At 43.2% G+C, this 23,764-nt stretch overlaps 1 protein-coding gene across 8 annotated transcripts in view; it reads right to left on the bottom strand.

The window, feature by feature from the left end:
• Positions 1–11,498: 11,498 nt before the first annotated feature.
• LOC100348562 (TRPM8 channel-associated factor 1) overlaps positions 11,499–23,764 on the bottom strand; it is a 49,056-nt gene continuing 36,790 nt past the window's right edge. For 4 of the 8 annotated variants that reach the window (XM_070071361.2, XM_070071362.2, XM_008258085.5 and 1 more), the window contains 7 exons: positions 22,442–23,436; positions 22,055–22,152; positions 20,362–20,575; positions 19,855–20,094; positions 18,266–18,603; positions 16,575–16,851; positions 11,499–14,022 (listed from right to left, as the gene is read on the bottom strand). In XM_070071361.2, the coding sequence (XP_069927462.1) occupies positions 16,597–16,851; positions 18,266–18,603; positions 19,855–20,094; positions 20,362–20,575; positions 22,055–22,152; positions 22,442–23,436 (2,140 nt within the window). In that variant the 3' untranslated portion in view covers positions 11,499–14,022; positions 16,575–16,596. The remainder of the gene's footprint in view (positions 14,023–16,574; positions 16,852–18,265; positions 18,604–19,854; positions 20,095–20,361; positions 20,576–22,054; positions 22,153–22,441; positions 23,437–23,764) is intronic. The other 4 variants (XM_008258078.5, XM_008258079.5, XM_008258084.5 and 1 more) reach the window with 1 other exon arrangement.

Raw genomic sequence — 23,764 nt, 5'->3', positions numbered from 1 at the left:
GTCTCCCTGAGAGTGACTCCCGGTAGCACCTCCTTGTTCCTTATCATTATTTTTTATTTTAACTCCCATAAGGAGAGAACATGCCATGTTTGTCTTTCTGTGTATGGCTTATTTCAGTTAACATGATGTCCTCTAGATACAACCATTTTGCTGCAAATGAATATTTTATAAATGTGTGTGTGTGTGTAATGCATGGGAATGTCTTGCTGTTTTAAAGGATTCCAGAAGAACTTAGTAACCATGGTTACCTTTAATAAATGACTTAATGGTATTTAAGAATGGTATTTAGGAATGTAGAGGAACATTTTTCCTTCTTACTTACTGTAGCCTTTTATCAAATTGTTTGAATCATAAAAAGACAACATTAAAAACAAAGAATACATATATATATATATGTATTTGAGAGAAGAAATGGCAGTGTATAATTTTGGTAACTTGAGAGTCACAAAGACTTCTGAGGATTTTTCATGGTTAGCTTGTCGAATTTAACAATATCAGTAGTTAAAATCACTAAAATTGTACCCTAGCTTATTAGGTTGGAGAACTGTATGAGTAAATAGCACACTGAGGGCTGCAGCACAGAGCTGATCCATGGAATGGCGTTGAGAACACCCGCCTGAGAACACCCACCGGACACACAGTCTGTATGTGGCTCCTGCCTAGTTCTGCAGCCCTAGGGGATGCATATTGGCTTTGCTTTCACTTGTATTTTAGCCCTGCGGATTTTATTCTTTTTTAATATTTAAAAAACCTGACATATAGTCTTGTACATATTTATGGAGTATAGTATGCTATGTCAATACATTTATAGAATGTGTAATGATTACAGCAGCATAATTAGCACATCTGTGCATCAGATATTTATCATTTGTTTGTGTTGGACACATCCCAAATCTTCTATATTAGCTATTTTGAAATATTCCATTAAGTTTTGTCAACCATAGTCAGCCTATTTTTCTATAGAATATTAGAAGTCATTACACTTATCCAATGCACCCCTACACATAGTATCCATCCTCTCTCCATCGTTCCCTTCCCCACACTCTTCTCAGGATCTAACATGTCTTTTGAGTTCAACTTTAAACCTTCTGCCTACAAGTAAGAAGCCCTGGCCTGAGGCGCCGGCATCCCATATGGGCACTGGTTCTAGTACCAGCTGCTCCACTTCTAATCCTGCTCTCTGCTATGGCTTGGGAAAGCAGTAGAAGATGGCCCACATCCTTGGGCCCCTGCATGGGAGACCCGGAAGAAGCTCCTGGCTCCTGGCTTCGTATCGGTGCAGCTCCAGCCATTGCGGCCATCTGGGGAGTGAACCAGCAGATGGAAGACCTCTCTCTCTGTGTCTCTACCTCTCTCTGTAACTCTGTCTTTCAAATAAATAAAATAAATCTTTTTTTAAAAAAAGAACATATTATTTGTCTTTCTCTGCCAGACTTATTCCATTTTAACATGAAACTAGACCCCTACCTTATACCGTATACAAAAATCCACTCAAAATGCATCAAAGACCTGAATCTATGACCCAATACCATCAAGCTATTAGAGAACATTGGGGGAACCATGCAAGACATTGGCATAGCCAAAGAGCTCTTGGAAAAGACCCCAGAGGCACAGGCAATCAAAGACAAAGTTGACAAATGGGATTATATCAAACTGAGAAGCTTCTGAACTGCAAAAGAAAAATTCAACAACGTGAAGAGGAAACTGACAGAATGAGAGAAATTATTTGCAAACTATGTAACTAATAAAGGATTAATATCCAGAATCTATAAAGAGCTCAAGAAACTCAACAACAGTAAAACAAACAATCCAGTTAAGAAACAGGAAACAAACTTTAACAGGCAGTTTTTGAAAGAGGAAATCCAATAGCCAACAGTTATGAAAAAGTGCTCAGGATCACTGGCCATGAGGGAAATGCAAATCAAAACAACGAGGTTTCACCTCACCCCCATTAGAATGGCTTTCATACAGAAATCAACAAACAACAAATGCTGGTGAGGATGTGTGGAAAAAGGTACCCTGATCCACTGTTGGTGGGAATGTAAACTGATACAGCTTTTCATTTTGTGGAATACAGTATGGAGATACCTCAGAAACCTGAATATAGATCTACCATATGATCCAGCCATCCCACTCCTGAGACTCTACCCAAGGACAATGAAAACAACATATGAAAGAGTTAGCTGAACCTCCATGTTTATTGCAGCTCAATTCACAATAGCTAAGATATGGCATCAACCCAAGTGTCCGCCAACTGAAGACTGATAAAGAAATCATGGGATACTACCCAGCAGTAAAAAATGAAATCCTATCATTTGCAACAAAATGGATGCAACTGGAAAACATTTTACTCATGAAATAAGGCAGTCCCAGAAGGACAAATACCATATGTTCCCCCTGATCTGGTATCTATAAGAGCACCTATAAGGTAATCTATAGAAGTAAAATTGACACTTTGAGATGCAGTGACTTTGAACAGCTTCTGTTTTCATTATATTTGTTGAACTCTTCACTTAGTACAGGGTTAATTTTAAGTGTATAAAGCTAATTGAAACTAGAGCTTAGTAAAAAATAAGAGTGGGAATGGGAGAGGGAGGAGGAAGAAGGATAAGAGTGAGAGTGAGAGGGCAGTTAGGGTGGGAAGAATCACTATGTTCTTAAAGCGATAATTATGAAATGCATGAAGTTTGTATACCTTACATAAAAGGTTTTGGGAGAAAAAAGAGATGGAAGAGTAGATGAACTGTTCCTAGTCCCTCTTTTTAAGGCCAGCTTGTATCTTCATGCTCCATGTGTGGATGTATTTCCATGTTCCTCTGTGTCAAACACTCCAGTTAAACAACTTTTGTTCTTTGCTTTGGTCCTTTGTTTTGAAGGGATGTATGCCAGTACTTCTAGCAGGTCATTTATAGCTTCCACCTGTCCTGATCCTCAAGCCTCCCATGGGTTTTCTTTAAGCTCATATAATGTGCAGCGCTCCATCCTATCAAAGTCAAGTTTCCATTTCCTAGAAAATTACTCTTTTTTCTTAGTTCAGTCATCACTTTTTTTTTTTTTAACAGGCAGAGTGGACAGTGAGAGAGAGAGACAGAAAGAAAGGTCTTCCTTTGCCGATAGTTCACCCTCCAATGGCCACCGCGGCCGGCGCGCTGCAGCCAGCACACCGCGCTGATCCGATGGCAGGAGCCAGGAGCCAGGTGCTTTTCCTGGTCTCCCATGGGGTGCAGGGCCCAAGCACCTGGGCCATCCTCCACTGCACTCCCTGGCCACAGCAGAGAGCTGGCCTGGAAGAGGGGCAACCGGGACAGAATCCGGTGCCCCGACCGGGACTAGAACCCGGTGTGCCGGCGCCGCTAGGCGGAGGATTAGCCTAGTGAGCCGCGGCGCCGGCCTTCTGTCATCACTTTCTAAGACCCTCCCCCAGACTAAAGGATGTTCTCCTCCTGACTACATCAAGTGCCCTGATACTTCGTTCTTATCTCAGTTGCAAATTTGCATTTCTTTGTATGACTATTTGATTGACACTGGTTTCTTTCATTAGGGCATAGTGCAAGGATTGCAGTCTACATGTGTTGTCTACCACTGGATCCTCGTTGCCTGGCTCCATTACTGATATGTAGTAGGCCTTAGAGTCTTCATAAATAAGTGAATTTACATTTAATAAATAGATGTTTAAATTCTTAATAAATACATATATAGCTGATGTCAAAAAAAAAGGTTCTGCTTCATTCATAAGTAAATAAGAGACTGGAAGATGAGTGGAAATCTGGGAGAGAAGCAAATACATTTAGGTTTCAGGAAGAAAGAATAGGAAAAACTTACGAAAGGAAGACAATTTAGATAAGACCTGCTGGAATTTCAGCATTATTTGGGATGGAAACTTAATGTGGGGTGAAGTACATTGAGCTCTTTGACTTCATACCTGGAAACAACTGAACTTTGGCAACTGAAGTGGGAGATGACTAGCTGAAGAGGAGGGCCAGTAATGTTCTATGTCAAAGGCCTCACTACCTCTTTTATGTGCTTGTGCTCTAAGGTTTAAACCAGTATTTACTTACATCAACCTCATTCTGTATGGCCAGGTACTGCTATTGTTCTGAAAAAGAATCTTGAAAATGTCTTGGTGGTTCTCTAGCGGAAGAAAAACACTGAACATTGTTGATTTTTTTCTAGAGTCAAAGAGCAGAAGCTAGCCTCATATTGTTAAGGTGCGTGCTACTTGGGAGTAGGAGCTGCTCAAGGAATGGAATTAAAACAATCCACTGAATAAGTAAGAGGCAATAGATGCTTACCATCATGGCTTCTAATTAAAGAGGTGCTGTTCATGTGAAGGGATGGACCTCCAGAACATCCTATCCACATATGATAAAACAGAGTCTATTCCATAAAGTTGACAGGTTTTCACTGACACACACTCTGTGAGACAGAGATGATGCTACAGTTAAGTATCCTGTGGATAAAAGCATCCACAGGAGAGAAGACATGAAAACAGCTATAATATTGCATTGATTTATCTAAGTGCCAAAACTGGCTGCAAATTAAGTGCAAGGGAACAGAAAAGGAGAAGCAATGTTTTTCAAGGGATCATAGAAGAACTTGCAGAGAAGGCTATGCAAAACCTTAGCTAAATGTATGCACATACATTTGTAGGGAAGAGACATGGCAGGCATTGCAATATGAGGCTGTATCATTCAGAGCATGGAAGTATGGATGTGAAAAATTTTATTTGAGAAAGACAGAAACGTTCATCATGCCTGAAACTTGTTAACAGGACCTGCAAAGTGCTGGTTCTATACATCCATTTAACTCATATCATGAGGAAATATGTTGTTAAACTAAGGAGTTTGGTTTGAGTTCTATGGTCCAGAGGAAAGTTTGTTTGAAAGATTTATTTGTCTTATTTGAAAGGCAGAGTTATAGAGAGAGAGGGAGAGACGGAGACTGAGAGATCTCCCATACGCTGGTTCACTCCCCAAATGACCACCATGGCTGGAGCTGGGCTTATCTGAAGCCAGGAAGCAGGAGCTTCCTTTGGGTCTCCCATATGGATGTAGAGGGCCAAGCGTTTGGGCCATAATACACTGCCTTCCCAGGCTATTAGCAGGGAGATGGATTGGAAGTGGAGCAGCTGGGATTTGAACTGGTGCCCAAATGGGATGCCAGTGACACAGATGGAGGCTTAACCTACTATGGCACAGTGCCAGCTCACAGAGGAGCTTTAACCGAATTTCATGTTGTAAATGCTGTGGCTTCCTTTTCACCATATATTCCCCACCCCACCCCTATTGTCCTTTATAACCAAATAGCAATTGTGTTCAGATACTCCTCTCCTTTTTGAGAATCAGGGGGAAATGAAGCCACTTCTGGTTTCAAAGGTAAATAAGTATCAGCTTCAAGCAAGCAGAATAATCTATACCCTTTGCACTGCCACAAATGGTTCTTTCTGAGTTATGTATGGGAAATATATCTAAACAATGATATATTCAATTGTCCAACAGGTGCAGATGCTTACACAAATCAGAACTGTGATCCTTATCAGTGGTACATCAGTCCATCTGTTCATTATAGTCAAATAAAGGGAATTTGCTGCATAATTCCTTTTCATCAGTAAGCCAAATGCAAGGGTTACTTAATCCATGTGCTTTCTAATTGTGAGATAGCATTAGTAGTCACTGGCCTCCTTCAGTTATTTTTAGTCATGAGTGTAATTTTATGAGGTCTTGCATATTCTCTTCCTTATGGGCCTTAAGAATCTGGCACGGATTATCCACATTCTAATTTAGGAATAGAAATGGGTGAATCCATCTAGGTCCACTTATTTGTATGACTCACTGGGGAGGTTTATTAAGTCACTATTTAAGATGATCCAGAACAGGTGTCTACAGCTATTTCAGAAATAAGTAGCGTGGTGTCCATGAAAGTGCTCTCGGATTTCCAACCACAGAGGGTGGATAGGTGATTGCCAGACAGTCCCAGCTGGTGTGCCCTGATACCTTTGGCGCCAAGGCTATGCTGCCTAAGAGCTTTTCCTGGCCAGTGATTAAGTGTGGTGCCAAGGCACAGGCAGGCCCATTTCTGGGAAACATAGGAATATTCTGATAGGTGACTTTGGCTCAAGGACTCTCCATTTGACTTTAAGAAACTTTCAGAGACCTGGAAGACAGTGTAAGCCCTTCCATCCTTTGATCTCTGCTTCCTGAGTGCTCAGTCTACAGTACAATCTCTTGGCTCTTCCAGCTTTCTCCGGCTCCCTCTCCATTTTGTCCACAGACATTTCTCTTAGTAAATTGCTTGTATATCTGATCCTATCTTGGCTTTTGTCTCCTGGAGGTCTCAGCATAACACAAGTACTGTTATAATTATATCCCCTCACATGTAATGCTCAAACATATTTATTTAAATTATGTTGTAGTGGGTAGAAAGCACAAAATTACTAACAAGTGTATTTATCAGGGACTCACCCATTACATTTTTCATTCTTTTGTACATTTATGATAATTAATTCAAATTATAGCATTGTCTATATCCAAAGGCAAGTTTCTCCCTGCTTCTTCCTGAAAGAAATAAAGCTGGAGTTTGTTGCTTCTCTTGACAGGTTGTCAGTACTCACCCAGAGTTATAAAATCTTTCATGTTATCTTTTAGTGTATTTGTGAAAACAACATAGGCCTACCTTTTTTCTCTATTTTCATCCTGAGTGAATGGAATACGCATGGTAAGGGGCAGTAACATTCAGGACATACAGGACATCTTGGAACATGTCACTGCCACTCCACAGTTTCTTTCCCCAGTTAGGGACAAGGAGGGAGGCGTTTTCGTACATTCTCAGACTCTTTCCCCCAACTCCAGGCATAAAGTTTGGTTTTGTATGAATGATTTCAACTGTCTGGGAGCCTGAGGAACTGAGTTATCCTAAGGCAGAGTGGTTTTGAAATACCATATTCATTGTGTAGGTACATAACAGATATTTTGTTTTATTCCAGCAATACCAGTGTGATGTATGTGTCTTTATGCATAATCCCACAAGAATTACAGGTATCATGATGCTAGAGGATAGCGTGTGGGTCATACATGATCCATAACATACAAGAAAATGCCTAACAAGAAAGAGTGAAGCAAAGTTCCTGGTCCTGCAAAGCTAGCACCTATTATTTGTTTGCTCAAATGTAAATAACTATTGAGTTATTCAAAGCTCCTATGAAAACGAGGTCATTGCTTTTTTTTTTTTTTTTTTACAGATTTACTTATCTATTTGAAAGTCAGAGTTACACACACACACACACACACACACAGAGAGAGAGAGAGAGAGAGAGAGAGAGGTCTTCCATCTGCTGGTTTCCTCCCCAGTTGGCTGCAATGGCTGGAGCTGTGCCGATTTGAAGCCAGGAGCCAGGAATTTCCTCCAGGTCTTCCCATGCGGGTGCAGGGGCCCACAGACTTGGGCCATCCTCCTCTGTCCTGCCAGGCCACAGCAGAGATCTGGCTGAGAAGTGGAGCGGCCAGGTCTCGAACCTGGTGCCTATATGGGATGTCGGCACGCAGGCGATGGCTTTACCCGCTACTCCACAGTGCTGGCCCTGAGGTCATTGCTTCTTAAAGCATTCCATTATATATTGTGACCTGTGACCCAAAGTGTCTTTAATTTTAACTGGGACCACATAAGTAGCATCCAAATGAATGAGAGGAAAATGTAGATATGAAAAAATCAAGAATAAGAGTCTGATTTCCAGTACTCTACATATTTGTCCTAATGGACGTCAGTATGAAGAGCTGAGAGAGAGAGAGAGAGAGAGAGAAAGAATCTTCCATCCACTGGTTCACTCTGTAAATGACAACAGCCAACTAGGTGTGGCCAGGCTAAAGCCAGGACCTAGGAACTCCATCCTGATATCCTACATGGGTGGCAGGGACCCAGATACCTGGGCCATCTTCCACTGCTTTTCCAGGTGCACTAGCATGAAACAGGAATATGGATTGGAAGTGGAGCAGCCAGGAGTCAATCCCACACTCGGAAATGGTATGTCAGCACTGCAAGCAGCAGCTCAGGCAGCGGAGCCACAATAGGGGCACCTGAACTCATAATTATTGACTTACAACCCGTTTTATTTTGGTTTACCCCAAGATGTGCAGCCAATCTGAGCGCTCTATAGGGAATCATCCTTTTCCTCTTGCATATACTATATTTTTACTCCAATTTTCTGTTCATGTGCAGTCAAAAGAGATACAGACTTGAATTTCCATAAATGGAGCAAAGGCTCTTGCCTTTTGCATCAAGGACAAGCAGCTGCTGACATCCAGGAACTTCTCTGGCACTCAAGGCTAGACCATGTGCTCCTGTTGTGCATGGCTAATTTCACAGAATGTCAACATCAGACAAGGCTAACTCTGAGACCATAAAGTAATTCAAAGACTGTGCAAAGCCCAAAATACTGAACACCCTCCCTCTTGTCTAAAACGAGTAGTTGCTACTTAAAAAAAGAGAGATTTAGGCTCACTTTAATCATCCCTCCTAATAAGACATTTCTGGGTATTCAACCATAGACTTGTCCCTGCTTCTCAACAGTACTCAATCCCATACGGCTTCCTTTAGACCCTCCCTAAAATTATCCAACCAAATCCCAAATCAGGTTCTTTCTAATACCCTTTGCCTGAGATGCTCACCATTCTCTTCCAGGTGCATTTCCCCAGCTGCAATGAGTGACAGCTCCAGCTTTGGTCTTTGGCTGGAGGGCATTAACATCATCACCTGCAACACCTGAGGGCATTTCCTCCTCTTTACCCCACTACTAGTCCTTCTTTTTCCATACTAGAAATCCAGTCGGCTTTATACTAAAGGTCACCCTAACGTTAGTGACATTTGTCAGGTATTTGGTTTTTTTGGTTGATCTCAAAGCTTCCAGTGAGGATCAGAGATTTAGGTATGCTTTCTGTACTGGGAGCAACAAATAAACAAGCTCACAGTGCTGGTTGTCTTATGATTGAATGCCAACAACCTTATTAAGGTTGATTATTGGGGTTGATTCCAAGGCCACACAGACAGGAAGAGCAAAGAGAGAAACTTAAAAAAAAATAAAATAAAACACAAAGCTGGAATGGCCTCCCTCTTTGCTACTTACCTGGGTGAAAAGGGAAGACTTTATGGTTTCTTTTTCAGGTTCTTGGCTTCGGCTTAAAGCAGACATCTCATGGAAAGCAAGGATGGGCACAGATATGACCTGCTGTTTCTATGTGGTCCCTGGGCTACAAGATCTGTTCAAGAAGAGGTGGGGTCTTAGTTCTATGTCTCTGGGTACTCCCTGGTGACATATGTTTTTATATTGTATATTCTTTTTTTTTTTTTTTTTTTGACAGGCAGAGTGGACAGTGAGAGAGAGAGACAGAGAGAAAGGTCTTCCTTTTGCCGTTGGTTCACCCTCCAATGGCCACCGCGGCTGGCGCGCTGCGGCCGGCGCACTGCGCTGATCCAAAGCCAGGAGCCAGGTGCTTCTCCTGGTCTCCCATGCAGGTGCAGGGCCCAAGCACCTGGGCCATCCTCCACTGCACTCCCGGGCCACAGCAGAGAGCTGGCCTGGAAGAGGGACAACCGGGACAGAATCCGGTGCCCCGACTGGGACTAGAACCCGGTGTGCCAGCGCCGCAAGGCGGAGGATTAGCCTACTGAGCCATGATGCCGGCCCTATATTGTGTATTCTAGCATTTTGCCCACATCCCCCACACTTTGAGCACTATCTCAGACTTCACACTATACTGAATACTTTTGGCAGTCTATGTAAATGAATTTTATGTCAGAATTTAGGCAGTTCATGGAAACACACTTGTACTGCTTACATGCACATATTTCTTTTCTTTTTTAAAAAAGATTTATTTATTTGAAAGGCAGAGATACATAGGAGAGAGAGAGAGAGAAAGAAAGAATATTTTCCATCCACTGGTTCACTCCCTAAATGGTTGTAATGGCCGGAGCTGGGTTGATCTGAAGCCAGGAGCCAGGAGCTTCTTTTTGTCTGCCATTTGGGAGCAGGGGCCCAAGGACTTGGGCCATCTTCCACTGCTTTCTCAGGTGCATTAGCAGGGAGCTGGATCAGAAATGGAGCAGTTGGGATTTGAACCAGTGTCCATATGGGATGCCTGTGCTGCAGGTGGAGGTTTAACCTTCTACACCACAGTGCCAGCCCCAACATGTGCGTATTTCATAAGCAATTATTTGTGTTTGAGTTCCAAAAAAGTTCATATGAACAGTAGTAACATATTTGTATTAACATAAATCTTGGTTCCCAACATAGTCACCACAGACATCACTGTCAACACACAGCTCTTTTTATATATAAAGCTGGAGTTACATCACCTACCTTTATTCCCCCATTCATTTATTCCATTAATTTCTAAGATAATGAGTGCCTACAAAACACCCAATTTGAGGTTGGAATATTGACAATAACTGAAGATACAAATTTACTGCCTGGGTTTGGGTATTGGCTCCTCTCTTGATTCCAGGTTCCTGCAGATGTGTATCCTATAGGATAGCGGTGGTGATTGAGGTGGTTGGTTTCCGGCCAACCATGTGGAGGACCTGGATTGAGTATGCAGCTCCCAGCTTTGGCCTGGTCCAGATCCGGCCATTGTGAACATTTGGGGAGTGAACCAGTGGATGGCAGTTCTGGCTGTCTGCCTCTCAAATACCTTGTTAATTAAAACTTATTAAAGTTACCAAATGATTAAGAGTATAGGAAACTTATAGTCCCATATGGTCTTGGAAATATTTCCCAGAATATGGGCAAATATCTTAGGCTTTTTGGAAAAAAATATAGTTGTCAATCATCATCTGATGCTCTGTTGGGTGTTCCTTCATTTAACAAACATTGAAAACCTCCTAGACAGTAAACATATCATAAGACATTATTAATGGCTGGTGCCGTGGCTCAATAGGCTAATCCTCCGCCTTGTGGTGCCGGCACACTGGGTTCTAGTCCTGGTCGGGGCACCGGATTCTGTCCTGGTTGCCCCTCTTCCAGGCTGGTTCTCTGCTGTGGCCCGGGAGTGCAGTGGAGGATGGCCCAAGTGCTTGGGCCCTGCACCTGCATGGGAGACCAGGATAAGTACCTGGCTCCTGGCTTTGGATCAGCGCGGTGCGCCGGCCACAGCACACCGGCTGCAGCACACAGGCCGCGGTGGCCATTGGAGGGTGACCCAATGGCAAAAAGGAGGACCTTTCTCTCTCTCTCTCTCACTGTCCACTCTGTCAAAAAAAAAAAAAAAAAGGCATTATTAAGAGACCAACGGTAGTGGGTTTTGCCTGTTTCTTTTTTTTAATGTAACAGCTATAAAAACAAGAGAAGGTGAAGTGTGCTTGGAAGATGTGTTGTGTGGGTAGAACTAGAGAGTAATGGGGATGTAACAATGAGCCAAGACACATCAGCTGGATCCTAATACATGAGGACCCTGCAAGCAATGTCAAGGTGTTGTTTTTATTGCATCTTAGTCAATGTGAAGTCACTGAAGGATTTTTATTTGATTTTATTAAAAATTTTTCAAAGTAATACATGCACAAGGTAAAAAAATTAAATAGTACAGAAGAACTTAAAATGAAAACACAGTTTCCCACCCCAAACTTCTTTTACCTAGTCCCATTCTCTAGAGGCAATTCTTTTAACAATATCTATTTTTAGAACTTCTGGTAAATAACTTCCTAAATTTAAATAACATGTTTGAACAACAATTTCTTCCATTAACTTTAGACACTCTTTAATAATTTCCCAATACAAAAGATAAGGATTTAACTTACAGTATCCCCACCTTTCATTTGCTATTGTTCTTGAAATGTTTTATAGATGTGTCATTTTTAATACTTACATTGGCTTAATTTTTAGCTTTGAGTATCACACTAATTAATAGTTGTTTTATTAATTGAAGACCTTATCTGTCATCCCCATTTTGGATGCATAAGTAGTACAATTCTTCTTTCCATCGCTGTTCCCACAACTGATTCTCAACTTCTTGATTTCATTGTTCCTTAACTTGTCAGCATTACTTACTTACAACTTCATATATGAATAAAAAACTAAGCCTTTCATGTTTGTTGATAGGCTGGTCAGAACACAGAATAAATGTCATGTACATCATTTTGGCAATGTAAATACTTTTTAATGACCGTCAGGTAGCAGTTAGGATATTTTCTTCTCTACACACACAGTATTGTGATGCCTATACCATGGGAGGGGAATTTTACCCACTGCCAGTGACCAGCTGAGTTTCTTCTTACATTCCATAGCAAATCAAAATCACAGCTCATTTTATTTTGCTTCATAATTGGACCTGAATTTCTTGACATAGCTTTGATTTGTCTTTCTTATTGACAAAGAATGGGGGTCCTCCTTATTCTCTAATATTGCGACTTCTCAGTGATAGTATTCATGGCAGAGAATGCCGTTGCCTGGAGAGCCCGAGACTGTATGCTTTCATCCCAAAAGGATCTGCTGGATAACTGTCTGCAGTGAGATCTCTTTATGGAAAACTCACTCTACAGTGAGACATTCAGGGGGATGCCCATTGTTTTCTGAATGCCATTTCTTCCTCATTTTGGGTTTTAATCCCCATTTTGCTGAACTTCTTCAAGGTACTTCCTCAGAAAGGGTGCACAAAGGGGTAGACTTTGCAAAAACATTTTGCATCAGAAAATGTCTTTATTTTAATGGTGCTCTTGACTGTTGGTCTTGCTGTGGAATTCTGGGTACAAAAAATTTCCATAAACTATGTTGGAGACATTGCTCCACTAACTACTAGCATTCAGTGTTGTTGATGAAAAAACTGCTGCCAGTATTTTTCTCATTTCTTTTTAGTTGACACAATTATGACGATCTGATGTACTTTCCCCTCCCCACCAGTTGTCACTTATATACCTCCCCTCTATCTTTAATATTTCCAAATTTTCCAAGATTGTATTAAGATATAGATTAAATTGGGCCCTCTCAGTCTGAAACCTTCATTTGTTCTGTTCTCCAATTTTTTCTTTATATTTCCTTATATGTTTTCTAAATTCTGTCTTCTAGAAACTCCTAAAAAAGGACACTGATTTGATTGTCTATAACTTTTTTTCTTTTCTTCATAGTTTTTTTTTCTTTAGAGGGGGTGCTTTATATTTTGGGAGATTTCCTTAACTTTATTTTCTAGCTTGTCTACTGAATACACTTGGAAATATTATTTCATTTTCAGAGAGTTATTCTCAGAATTCTTTTCTTTGTAGTATCTTGCTTTCATCTTAGAAACACAACTCTAACTTCTCTGAAGGTACAGCTAAATTTTCAAATTGTTTTTCCCACAGTAACTTTATTTCCTCCAGAATTTGCAATATTTTTCAAATCTCCCAATTCTACCTATTTATTTATCATATGCTTCTACCCTGTTCTTCACTCCCCACTCCCAGGTCTGGAATTTCCCACACTTAAGAATGCACTTAACCGCTTATAGGAGCTTATAGGAGTTGGTATGCATTTCCTCTGCTCTTGTATGAAGAAGGCTGTTTCCCTAGGTCTTCTGTGTACTGGAGTAGGGCGTCTGAATTGTCAGTAAAGAATTGGCTGACAGGTTAGGGGGACCCACCTATTTCAACAAAAGAGGAATTTACTCTTGAGTATTAACTCTCACTTTCCCTTAGGTGGTTTATTCAATTTCTTTATACAAACAACAACAACAAAAACAACAAAATTTTTACTGGTATCAACAAGTTACCTGTGTTTTGTGCACAAGGGTGGGAGCAGAGTAAGATGGGGTTCAATTATACAACTGGAATAATTCTTTAGTAGATAGATTTTTCAGGTGCCCAAGTCTCTTTGGGATTGTGTTGTTCAGATCAGCTAACATTCTGTCTGAAAGGTATCTTCACTCTTTTATTCATAATCCTGCTTTATCCACTTTCTCTCTTCCAGAAATGTGTTGAGATCTCCACTTACAACCAAATCCCTTCAGTTTTCATTGCTGTGATGTGTCAATTCCATTTCTCACTTCTTGACTTCAATTTCAGTGGGGCCTGGAGGAAGAGGAGAGGTTAACTTGTATGTTTAGTCTCTCACTTTAAATTGGAAGTCTCACTGGAGAATTTTACGTAAGGAACATGTATAACTTCCTATTTTTTAAAAATTCCCAGGTTGTACTGATAAAAGGTGGATCAACAAGGACAAGACTGGATACAAGTATTATAAAAGACTGAAAACCTAATTTCTTCTCTAGAATATGGAGTGTTTGGTATTTTGGGAATCAGATACTTTACCAAAACACCCCATCTTTCAGAATCCACTAAGCTAGAGAATGCTTTCATTGTGCCCTAGAAAGACAGAACCCTGAGGAACTCAGAGCCTAACGGATGACTGATGCAACAGTCCCCACCCCAGCATCACCTACTGGGAAGCACTTCAGAAACCTTCCTTACGTTCTACTTTGATCTGACATTGAAAATAAACAGAGGAACTTTTTGGTCCTGATAAAACAGATTAGGGGTAAGAATAAGCAGCCAATGGCAAGTAGGAACATAAAGGCCTTCTATTTGCTTGTTGTTATTTTTATTTACACATTCATTTGGACATCCAAAACACTGTGGTTAAGAACTCCAATTCTATCATAAGAATACCTGGGTTCAAATTGCAGTTCTACCACCTATTAGCAATAAAGCTTTAGATAATCTACTTAATTTCCATAAAATTCAATTCTCTCATACACAAAATGGGAGTGACTACTGTTTCCATCTCAGAAGATTAATGTGAAGATTAAATGAAGACTAAATATATATATAGAAACCAGTAGAATACCTGGTACATACTCAACATCCTGTAGTTGATACTGATTTTTTAAATAATGAGCAAATTTTTAGTACCCATGTCCAAAGAACCTAGACAATATAAATTCATTAAATAAGAGAAAATAATTCTAGGATTGAGAAATTACAGAGTAAATAAATCCAAAGAAAAACATTATATGGCACAAATCTTTCTGTGTACCATGCACGCAATTAGCAAGTAAGCAAGTAAAATGGTGTACTGAAGTACATGAAAAGCAGTGAATTAAAGGAAAATTGCCTTGATAACCACAACATCCATCCTACAGACCCAACTCTAGTTAAAAGTACAAAGAAATGGAATAACACCAGAAGAAAACTTAAGAGACTATTTGAATGTATGGCAATTTAATGAAGTTTGGGTCAGCTCTATACAGTTGTCTTGCTTCAATATAGTTATTTGTATGTGTGTGGACTTTGTCTGCCAGCCTTGTAAACAACTCTTGATGGTGATTATGTCACAAATCTGCTACCACAAAAATATAAACCTCATCACAAAGTTGGGTGCTTGCTGTTTGTTAAAGACAATCACCATCATGAAATTGTTCCGGTCAAGATGTCCACTCTTAATCTAATCAGAGAAGGAATTTGACCTAAAATATAGACCTGGTAAAAAGGCCAAGGCCCAAATTGCTTTACAGTTTGAATTCTGAGTCCTATTTTCAGATCAGAAATCACCGCATCAGAATTCTTTCAGGGATGAGTGCCTCAAGTGTAGCTTGGAACAGATTTAACAACAACTGCATTTGTAAATGCCATCTAAAATAAAGTCTAGCTCAAAAATCATATTGAGTTAATCAGATAACAGTAGTGGCAGACGACATTTTCTTGACACCTAGTAACTCCCAGGTACTGTTCTAATCACTATTAGAGGTAATATAAAATTTAATCCTCACATTTAATCCTACAAAGTAGATAAGGAAACTGAGTCACAGGGCAGTTAAGAAAAATGTCAGGCTCTGACAAGTAATAGGTGAAAGAATCAGGATTTGGATGTAGGGAGACTATTAGCAGATCTAACGCACAAGGAAAGGGAAAAGAATGGAAAGAAGTTAGCTCAGTTTTCTGTGGGCCAGTATCAACAAAAATATTCCCTGGGTGGAATGCACTGCATAGTTCACCAACTTCTCTAGAATTATCAACTGAATCTTGAAGACAACTCTGTGAGGTAGGTATTTTTGTCTGCATTTCACAAACAAGAAAATGGGAGTAGAGAAACAAAATGATTCAGGAGCTATAACCCTAGTTCTGGGCTCTTCCCAACATGCAAGACTGCTTTTTAAGTGCTTTTGAAAAGTACCAAAGAAACAAAACTATGAGTTATCAGGGAGCTTTCTGGTCAACATGGTAAATTTCTATTGAGTTCTTGGCTTAGGTTTTTGGAAAAACCAATCAAAACTAAAAGCTCAGAGAGAGCTCTTAGGTCATCAAAATTAGAACTATGCTCCATAGGCTATGGCCAATAATGATGAACCCAGGGACTGCTATAGAAACAGGTGCCCAGGATCTTAGACCTGGGCCGATACAGGAATCTGATAGCTGAAAGAAAGGGGAACAAGATTCATAAACAGAAGGGCTTTGTTCCTGGGAAATTCTGACTCCACTTTTTGTGGTATTCTTAACCCACTTCTGGAGATGGACGTCGATAACACAATGCAGGGGCATGAACTAACAGGACAAGGTCAGAACCCTAGAGGACAGAGGCAGAGGAGTGAATCCCCACCTCTGCCTACCTCCCCAAACCTCTCTACCTGCCACCTCGATGGGCACTCCTTACATCTGTGTGAGGAGGTACAATTTCATAATATTTTCCTTCCATTCAGGCAGATAGGCCAGGCTGGTAGCCACTTCTTTCTGGATGGGCCAGGCCCAGGCCTCAAAGAATGGAGCCAGGTTCTTCTGCACTTGGTGGGAGAACATCTTGACCCACAGATTCATTTTGTCAACATTGTCTGTGGGCAAGTTGGTCTGGTTCCTATACTCAGTGAACAGACGGATGAATGGCTCCCAGCCAAAGGCTTCCTGTAGCTGGAAAGAGAAAGAAGGGGCAGAATGAGACTTTTAACATATAAAACAAGGGTTCATCAAACACCCGAAGTGGACTGAAAGTAAATCCCTTAAAAGTTAGCTTCACATCACTGATCTTTCCTCTGTTTTTGCCTGCAAATCTTATGCCATAGCCCTCCATTTTCTAGTCAAAGGAAGGAATTCAGGGTTAGTCCAGGGCTTGCCACAAAGCAGAGTCAATTAGTGATGGCTGGGGTAATCACTGACTTGATTAATATCAATCTTTACTACTGATGTTATTATTCATATAGTTCATGGGAAACTATACAAGGACTCAAAGTTGCCTGCTGTGGTACAATCCTTGAACAGTTGCGAAGTGAAACCCCAATAACTGGGAAACTCCCACTCCTATCCTGACAACAAAACCTCTTTAATCACAAGTCTGTCAATTTACAAGGATGCTATAAATGGGCTTTGGGGAAAAAACTGAGTCAGGTAGAAGTGGACTTTAGATAGTCCAGGTAACTAACAGTAAAGGTTGTGATTTTAAAAAGAAGCAGCCATCCTGGAGATAGATGCTGGTGGCCACTGTTGCAAGAACTTCTGAGTTGTGAGACACCTGAGGAGGTTCTTAGACTACTCCCAAGTTTATTTCATTGACGAAGAACATCTTTTCCTTGGGGCAAAGCAGCTCCAATGACAAGGTTAAAACAGAGCTTTCCTTGCTACGTCCCACCATTCTCATGGCAGTGGGAATGAGCAGAGGCACTCAGCAGGTAGAAGAACCTGCATATAGCATTTGTGGCCTGAGACTGAGTTCCGGAGCTCGAGGTGCTGACTCTCCACAGCAAGCTGGGAAATGACCCAGTCACTGCAGAGAGGGAACTACGGCATCAAACAGTACTGCAAAGGCAAAGGTAACCTTCATGCCAGGGCACTGAGGGGTCTTGGATTCCCTGCAAAGGTAGAATTTGAGGCACAGCTAAGTCATACTGAAGAGACAGGCTGCTCAGTTAAGGAAAAAATGGGTCATATCCCATGTTTTATGTGTGTATGATTGCTTGATTTTTAGATAGCTATTAAGTAGGAGAGTCTGACTTTACAGCCAGACTTCTTAAGTATATTTATAGCACTAGGTTTGCCTCTGCCAAGTTTAAATTTTCTCAGTGTTTTCTATCTACTCTCTTGTATCTCTAAGCTGTGGAAGGTGAGGCTAAGGCTATTTATTGTATATGCTTTAGAGTCATGCAAAACAATGCACTGAGAGGCATCATCAAATAGGACTGTCACGACTGGCCTCAGCCAGGACTGGGCCAGGATGGCCCAGTGCAGGAGACAGACGCAGTGGGGGCCCCTTTTGGATGACCAGAATATCATCTAACAGTGTGGCCTTAGGGGTCCCTGCAGGGGTCTCCAATCACCCTTTGCCCAGTACCTGCAGATATGTTTCCAGGGCAGTCCATGCATTCCAGTTTTTCACATTAGGTCCCTTGCTCAGGTAGATTCGGACTCTCTTTTCCCGAACTGGGGGCCACAGGGCAATGTTGGCACGGCCTCGAGGAATGCCCAAGACTGTTTCATGCACGTAAACACACCACAGGTTGCAGGTGGCTTCGGTGGTGTGTGGTGGGAATTCCCATTCCTGTCGCTGCTGGTTGCGGCCCAGCTCATGGACAGGGCCCCACAGCCCCTTGGTTCTGATGAGCTTCTCATTGATGAGCTCCTGCACGGACTCCAGATGGCACATGATGGGGTATCCTGCATGCATCCAGCCTGGAAAATGCAGGGGGTAGAAGAGAGGGCTGAGATCCTCCCCACTTTTCTCACAAAGTTCATCTCTGTATTATTTCTCTTCCAAAATACCCAGGTACCTTTTTAATCCCCATTTCACACACAAGAAAACGGGAGTACAGAGAAAAAATGACTTTCTCAAGAGTTAACCGTATGGTCACAGGGGCCTATAATTATCACAAGGACAATACAAAGCAGGATCATTCTAGGGCTTGCTACTTACTCTCCCCTTTCGTAACAATGCCTTTATCTTCACTCTGACCTGAAGAAACATGGCTGTAGGAGGAGAAGCAGGTTACAGCCATCCATACCACTATTTTATCTTGTTTCTGTGATGGTACCTATCCACACCAACCTATGTCATATCCTTTCTCAATATCTAGAGCTTTTTGAGTGTGGCTCCGTCTCATTATCTAGACATGGAATTGCTTATACTGACACAATCATCTTTGAAAGCCAAGACAATGAGGGTCTAGTGAATTCTCTGTGGTTCTTGAATGTCTATATTCCCAATTTTTAGGCTGCTTGAGTTAGGCAATGACCTCTACTCAGTGGCTTCTCAAGGTAGTAAAATTGTCTCTCCCAGTAACTCTGACCTAAGTTGAAGTCCTCTACCATCTTTACCAACACTCCTTCAAGTCCCCAGAGTGACATCCGAAATCTCAGCTGACATCTCTTGATGTCTTTGATGACACTCCTTGACATGCTGATTTAAATTGTTCTTTTTTTTTTATTTTAAAGGCAGAGAGAGAGAGGGAGAGAGAGAGAGAGAAAGGGAGAGAAAGAAACATAGAGAAATAGAGACAGAGAGAGACAGACAAAGAGAGATCTTCCATCTTCTGGTTCACTCTTCAAATGGCCACAATGGCCAGATCTGGGCCAATCTGAAGCCAGGAGCTTCTGGGTCTCCCACATGGGTGCTGGGGTCCAAGCACATGGTCCCTCTTCCGTTGATTTCCCAGGTGCACTATCAGGGAGTTGGATTGGAAAGCAGAGCAGCTGGTACTCAAACCAGCACCCATGTGGGATGGGTGCTTAACCAGTGACACCACAACACAGGCCCCCTTTATTTCTTATTTACATTGTTTCCTTTCCATTTGGATAGAAAAGATTCCATCTATGCTTGGCTAGTACAACATTTTTACCCTGCTGGCTGTCCACATGTAGTTGTTGAGCATTAAACAGAAGGCAGGTAGAGGCAAAAGGCACAGATGGCTCGCTCAGAGCACCCACCGACAGATATCTGCACATCAGCTACAATCCTCTGAGGCAGACGCAGAGGGAAGGGCTCAGCTCCCAGTCGTGCCACAGCCTGCATCACCTCGTCCCAGAGGCGGAGCAGTGGCTCAGGGTTCTCCAGAGTGCGAAGATTCGCAGTTGGCACCGTCAGGATGATATTGTCTGTGGCCAGCTCTCCCCAGGGGCCTGGGTTCTCCTGGATACGCCTCTTCCACTCCTCCTGGGATGTCTCCCCTAGGAAGAGAGACCAAGTGGGCTTGAAACACATCTTCCTGAATCCCTAAAGCTAAAACATACAGCTTGGACTCTCCCAGGAGAAAAGTGGCAAGATCATGACCATGAACAACCAGTCCTTCTATGGATGTGATTTGCTCTGATGCTGTAGTCAAGGAAGCCCACCTGCCTTCCCTCTGCTAGTCCATGTCTCTCTCCCCCTATAGCAGTCACCTCCTATCCCTGCTCCACTCTTTCCCTCAGGGTGCATCCATGGTTTCCACTCACCCAGCTTGTAGTATGGAGCATGCACAGCCCCCTTAACGGTGATGGGCACAGAACCCAGTTTGCTGCTCTGAGGCACGATGATATAGAGGAGGCCACCCCAAAGGCAGGTGATGGATTTCGTGGGTTTGTCCAAGCAGCACCGGTTAATCACAAGTGGGCCTCGGAACAGCTTGCTGGCCCTTGTGAGGTCATCGGTGTGACAGCCGATCTGTATCTGGAGCAGAGAGATCCCCACAGAGTCAGCACGGACCATGAGTGGGTGGAAGAAAACAGCCCAGGATGTGAGCACTCAGGAAGGGGCCATTAGGCAATGGCCCCATGCATGCCCAGCCTTCCCATCATTGATCAAATGCAGGTGTTAAACCCATTAACTTGCAGCATTTCTCCTGGTCACATGGCACAAACTATGTGTGAATATTCTCCCAAGGATTCAAAAACCTTCACAGTGGGTCATGTTGAGACACTAACATGATGAGCACCAGGTGTAACCCATCAGGCTAATTCTATGTGGGCTCAGCTCCCACAAATGGTCCCTTGGTGTCTGTCTATCTGTCTGTCTCTCTCTCCCCCTCCCTCCCTCTCCCATTCTCTCCCTCTCTCTCCTTCCCCTTCTTGCTGTCTCTTTCTCAGAGAGGTGAAGTTAGAGAGAGGGAAAGAGCCAGATAGGCAGAGATCTCCCTTCCACTGGCTTACTCCCCAGATGGCTGCATGGCTGGAGCTGGGCAAGCACTGGGGCGAGGCTCTGGGAACAATCTAGATCTCCCATGTGCTGGCAGGAACTCAGCTACTAGAGTCATCACTGCTGCCTCCTAAGGTCTGCACTGACATGAGGCTGAATCAGGAGGCAAAGGTGGGAACTGAACACAGACACTCCAGGGTGAGGCACAGGCCTCTCAACCGCTAGGCCAAAACCCCACTTCCCCCAAGTATCTCTTAGCACCCAGATTTATCGGTTACTTTTTCTGTAATGGTGATGCTGCATTTTGCTAGTTAGGGAGGGGGCCCAGCGTGAGGCAGTGTGATCTGGCTGATACAGTGGAGGGCTGATTCAGCTCCTTCCCTTTCTCAAGCTCCCCTTCCTGGGCAAGCTGAATGAATCATCTACCTGGTAGTTCTGGGACTGCCTGCCTTGGCTTTTTTCCAAACAAGTTCCAGGACAGATAAAGGCACAGAACAGATCCTCACCATCTCAAGGGCCCTCAAGAAGGTTAGAGCAGGAAGACTAATTTTTTACATGAGGATTGTATATGTGGGATGACAGAGTAGAGATGGACTGAGAATTAAGGACAGTATTTGGTGTCACAGGGAAGAAACTAGAGTCAGAAACACTTTGTGGGACCGTGGGAAAGGTGGATGGGGAGGGACATGAACTAAGATTTACTGGATACCAACTGTGTACCAGGGGACCTTCTATTTGGTATCTTTTTTGGTTCTTACTCTATGACTTAGGTCAAAAGCACAAAACTTAAGAGCCAGAAGCTGGATTAGGTTTGAGTTCTAGACTCTAACTTGTCTTGGTCCCATACAAGTAAATAAATCATTAGCTTTTTAGTACATTGCCTCATCCTTAAAATAGAAGCAAAGCACCTGCCTCCTATTGACAGTATATTTTGTGAGAACCAAATGAGCTACCAACTGTGAAGGCAATAGAATCTGGGTTCTATGTTAGGGGGAGACTGGGGCATGGCCTCACCTTCAGGTCAGCAGAGGCAGCAGCTTCAGGTAGTGAGACTTCTATGATTTGCCTTGCGGGTATGTACAGCCCAGTACTCATCCAGCAGTATCTGGTTCCTGCCAAAAGCACAGACGCGTGGGCTGCATCACTGCTTCTTGACTGCATCCCACCCAGTGTTTCCACATACCCATCGTGAGCTCTGCCCCTCTGTTCTCCTCCAGGCTGCCCTCACTACGGTCTTCCAAACAGCACTTACAATCCCACCCTCTGTCTTCTCTGTAGCAGGAGACAAAGGATGGAGGTGGCCCTCTGGAGGTGGTCAGATGCCACCAATTAACTGCTGTGGTCACCATGCCCTGCTCCACCAGTCCCCATAACACTGGGCTCTCACCCCTCATTCCTCACCTGGGTTGGTACAGTTGACCTCAACGGTGATAGGAGATTCCGAAGGGCGCAGATAGGGGCTGCTGTACATATCCTCAATTTCCGGGACTAACAGAGAGAGGTCACTTCCAGAGTGGGCCAGACCCGTGGCCAGGGAAAGCATCGCACCCCTGCAGCAGTCATTGATAACGGGGTTCTCTCGGGTCGCCACAGGGAGCCGATAGCGACTTAGCAGTTTCCTCAGGAGTCGATGCACGGACATATATGCAGGGGTCTCTTCTGCGGGAATCTGGAGGAAAGCTGCACCGTCTGGTCCCAGCTTTGCCAGCCAACCCTTTTCCACATTCCCTCGCTTCCTGCCCATGATAACCTGGAACTCAGCCAGAGTCGAGCGGAAATGGTAGGTCCTGATGCCAGCTTTAGGAGTACGGAAGGGCCCTGGGTTGAGGCTTTGGCTTGTGATGCTGATGCCAAAGGGGTTGAGGAGGAGGTTTCCTGGGAACCGGGCCAGAGGAGACACTCCCGGGTTCTTGAAGGCCCACCACCAGGCTTGCGCTCCAACGAACAGCCCGCCACCCTCTGCTACAAACTCCTGCAGCTCTTTGACCCCCACTTCACTCGTGGGTTCAAAGCAATAGACACTGGCATCACTGGTCAGATGGGGCTCAATGCTGGTGTCTATGCCGCCCACTGCGAGTAAGCCGCTCAGTGTTCTCAGCTCTGTCTGCACCACAATCTTGCCTCTGCGTCCCCCATCCAGCCACCGGACAGCGTTGAGCAGAAAGGGGCCCAGTTTGCCAACGGTGAATAATACCTTATGGCCAGTGACTACCACCCGGCCCCGGCCATAGCGGGCAGCCGCTATAACACAGCCATGGTAGGAATCTAACCCCAGAGGAAAGGCTAAAGCCCCATGCACTAGCAGCTGGGATGGGAAACAATCCGAGTTGCTGATGTCCAGCTCCGAAATCCCGTGCAGGAGCTCCTCTCTGTCCTCGGAGAGGTCATCTTCACAGCTGCAAAAGACACACACATTCTCTGTTAGAAGAACGGCTCTTAGAGCAGTGCCCCGCAAGCAAGTGCGATCAATCGAAGTGTCAGCTTTGCTAATACTGTTACTTTAGCTCTTACAGAAGAGTTGGGCGACTGGCTGGGGCAGGTCTGACCTTATTGCATCTGGAAGCAGGGAGGGAAGACAGAAAAGCTCAGTATCAATTCTGTTCTCATTCTCAGAGCACCAATTCTCTGAAGGACACTGCAAAGGAAGTCCTGCTGTTTTACTCACTACTCTATCTTTGATGTTCTAGATTTAAGTTCACGTTTATTTCAGCCATTTAAACACTG

This window comes from Oryctolagus cuniculus, chromosome 3 (assembly GCF_051225735.1).
Source record: "Oryctolagus cuniculus isolate XC-2025 breed Fujian yellow rabbit chromosome 3, ASM5122573v1, whole genome shotgun sequence".
In the NCBI taxonomy this organism is placed as follows: Eukaryota; Metazoa; Chordata; class Mammalia; order Lagomorpha; family Leporidae; genus Oryctolagus; species Oryctolagus cuniculus.
The sequence above is the reverse complement of the archived record's forward strand: the minus strand, read 5'-3'. Positions and strand labels throughout refer to the sequence as shown.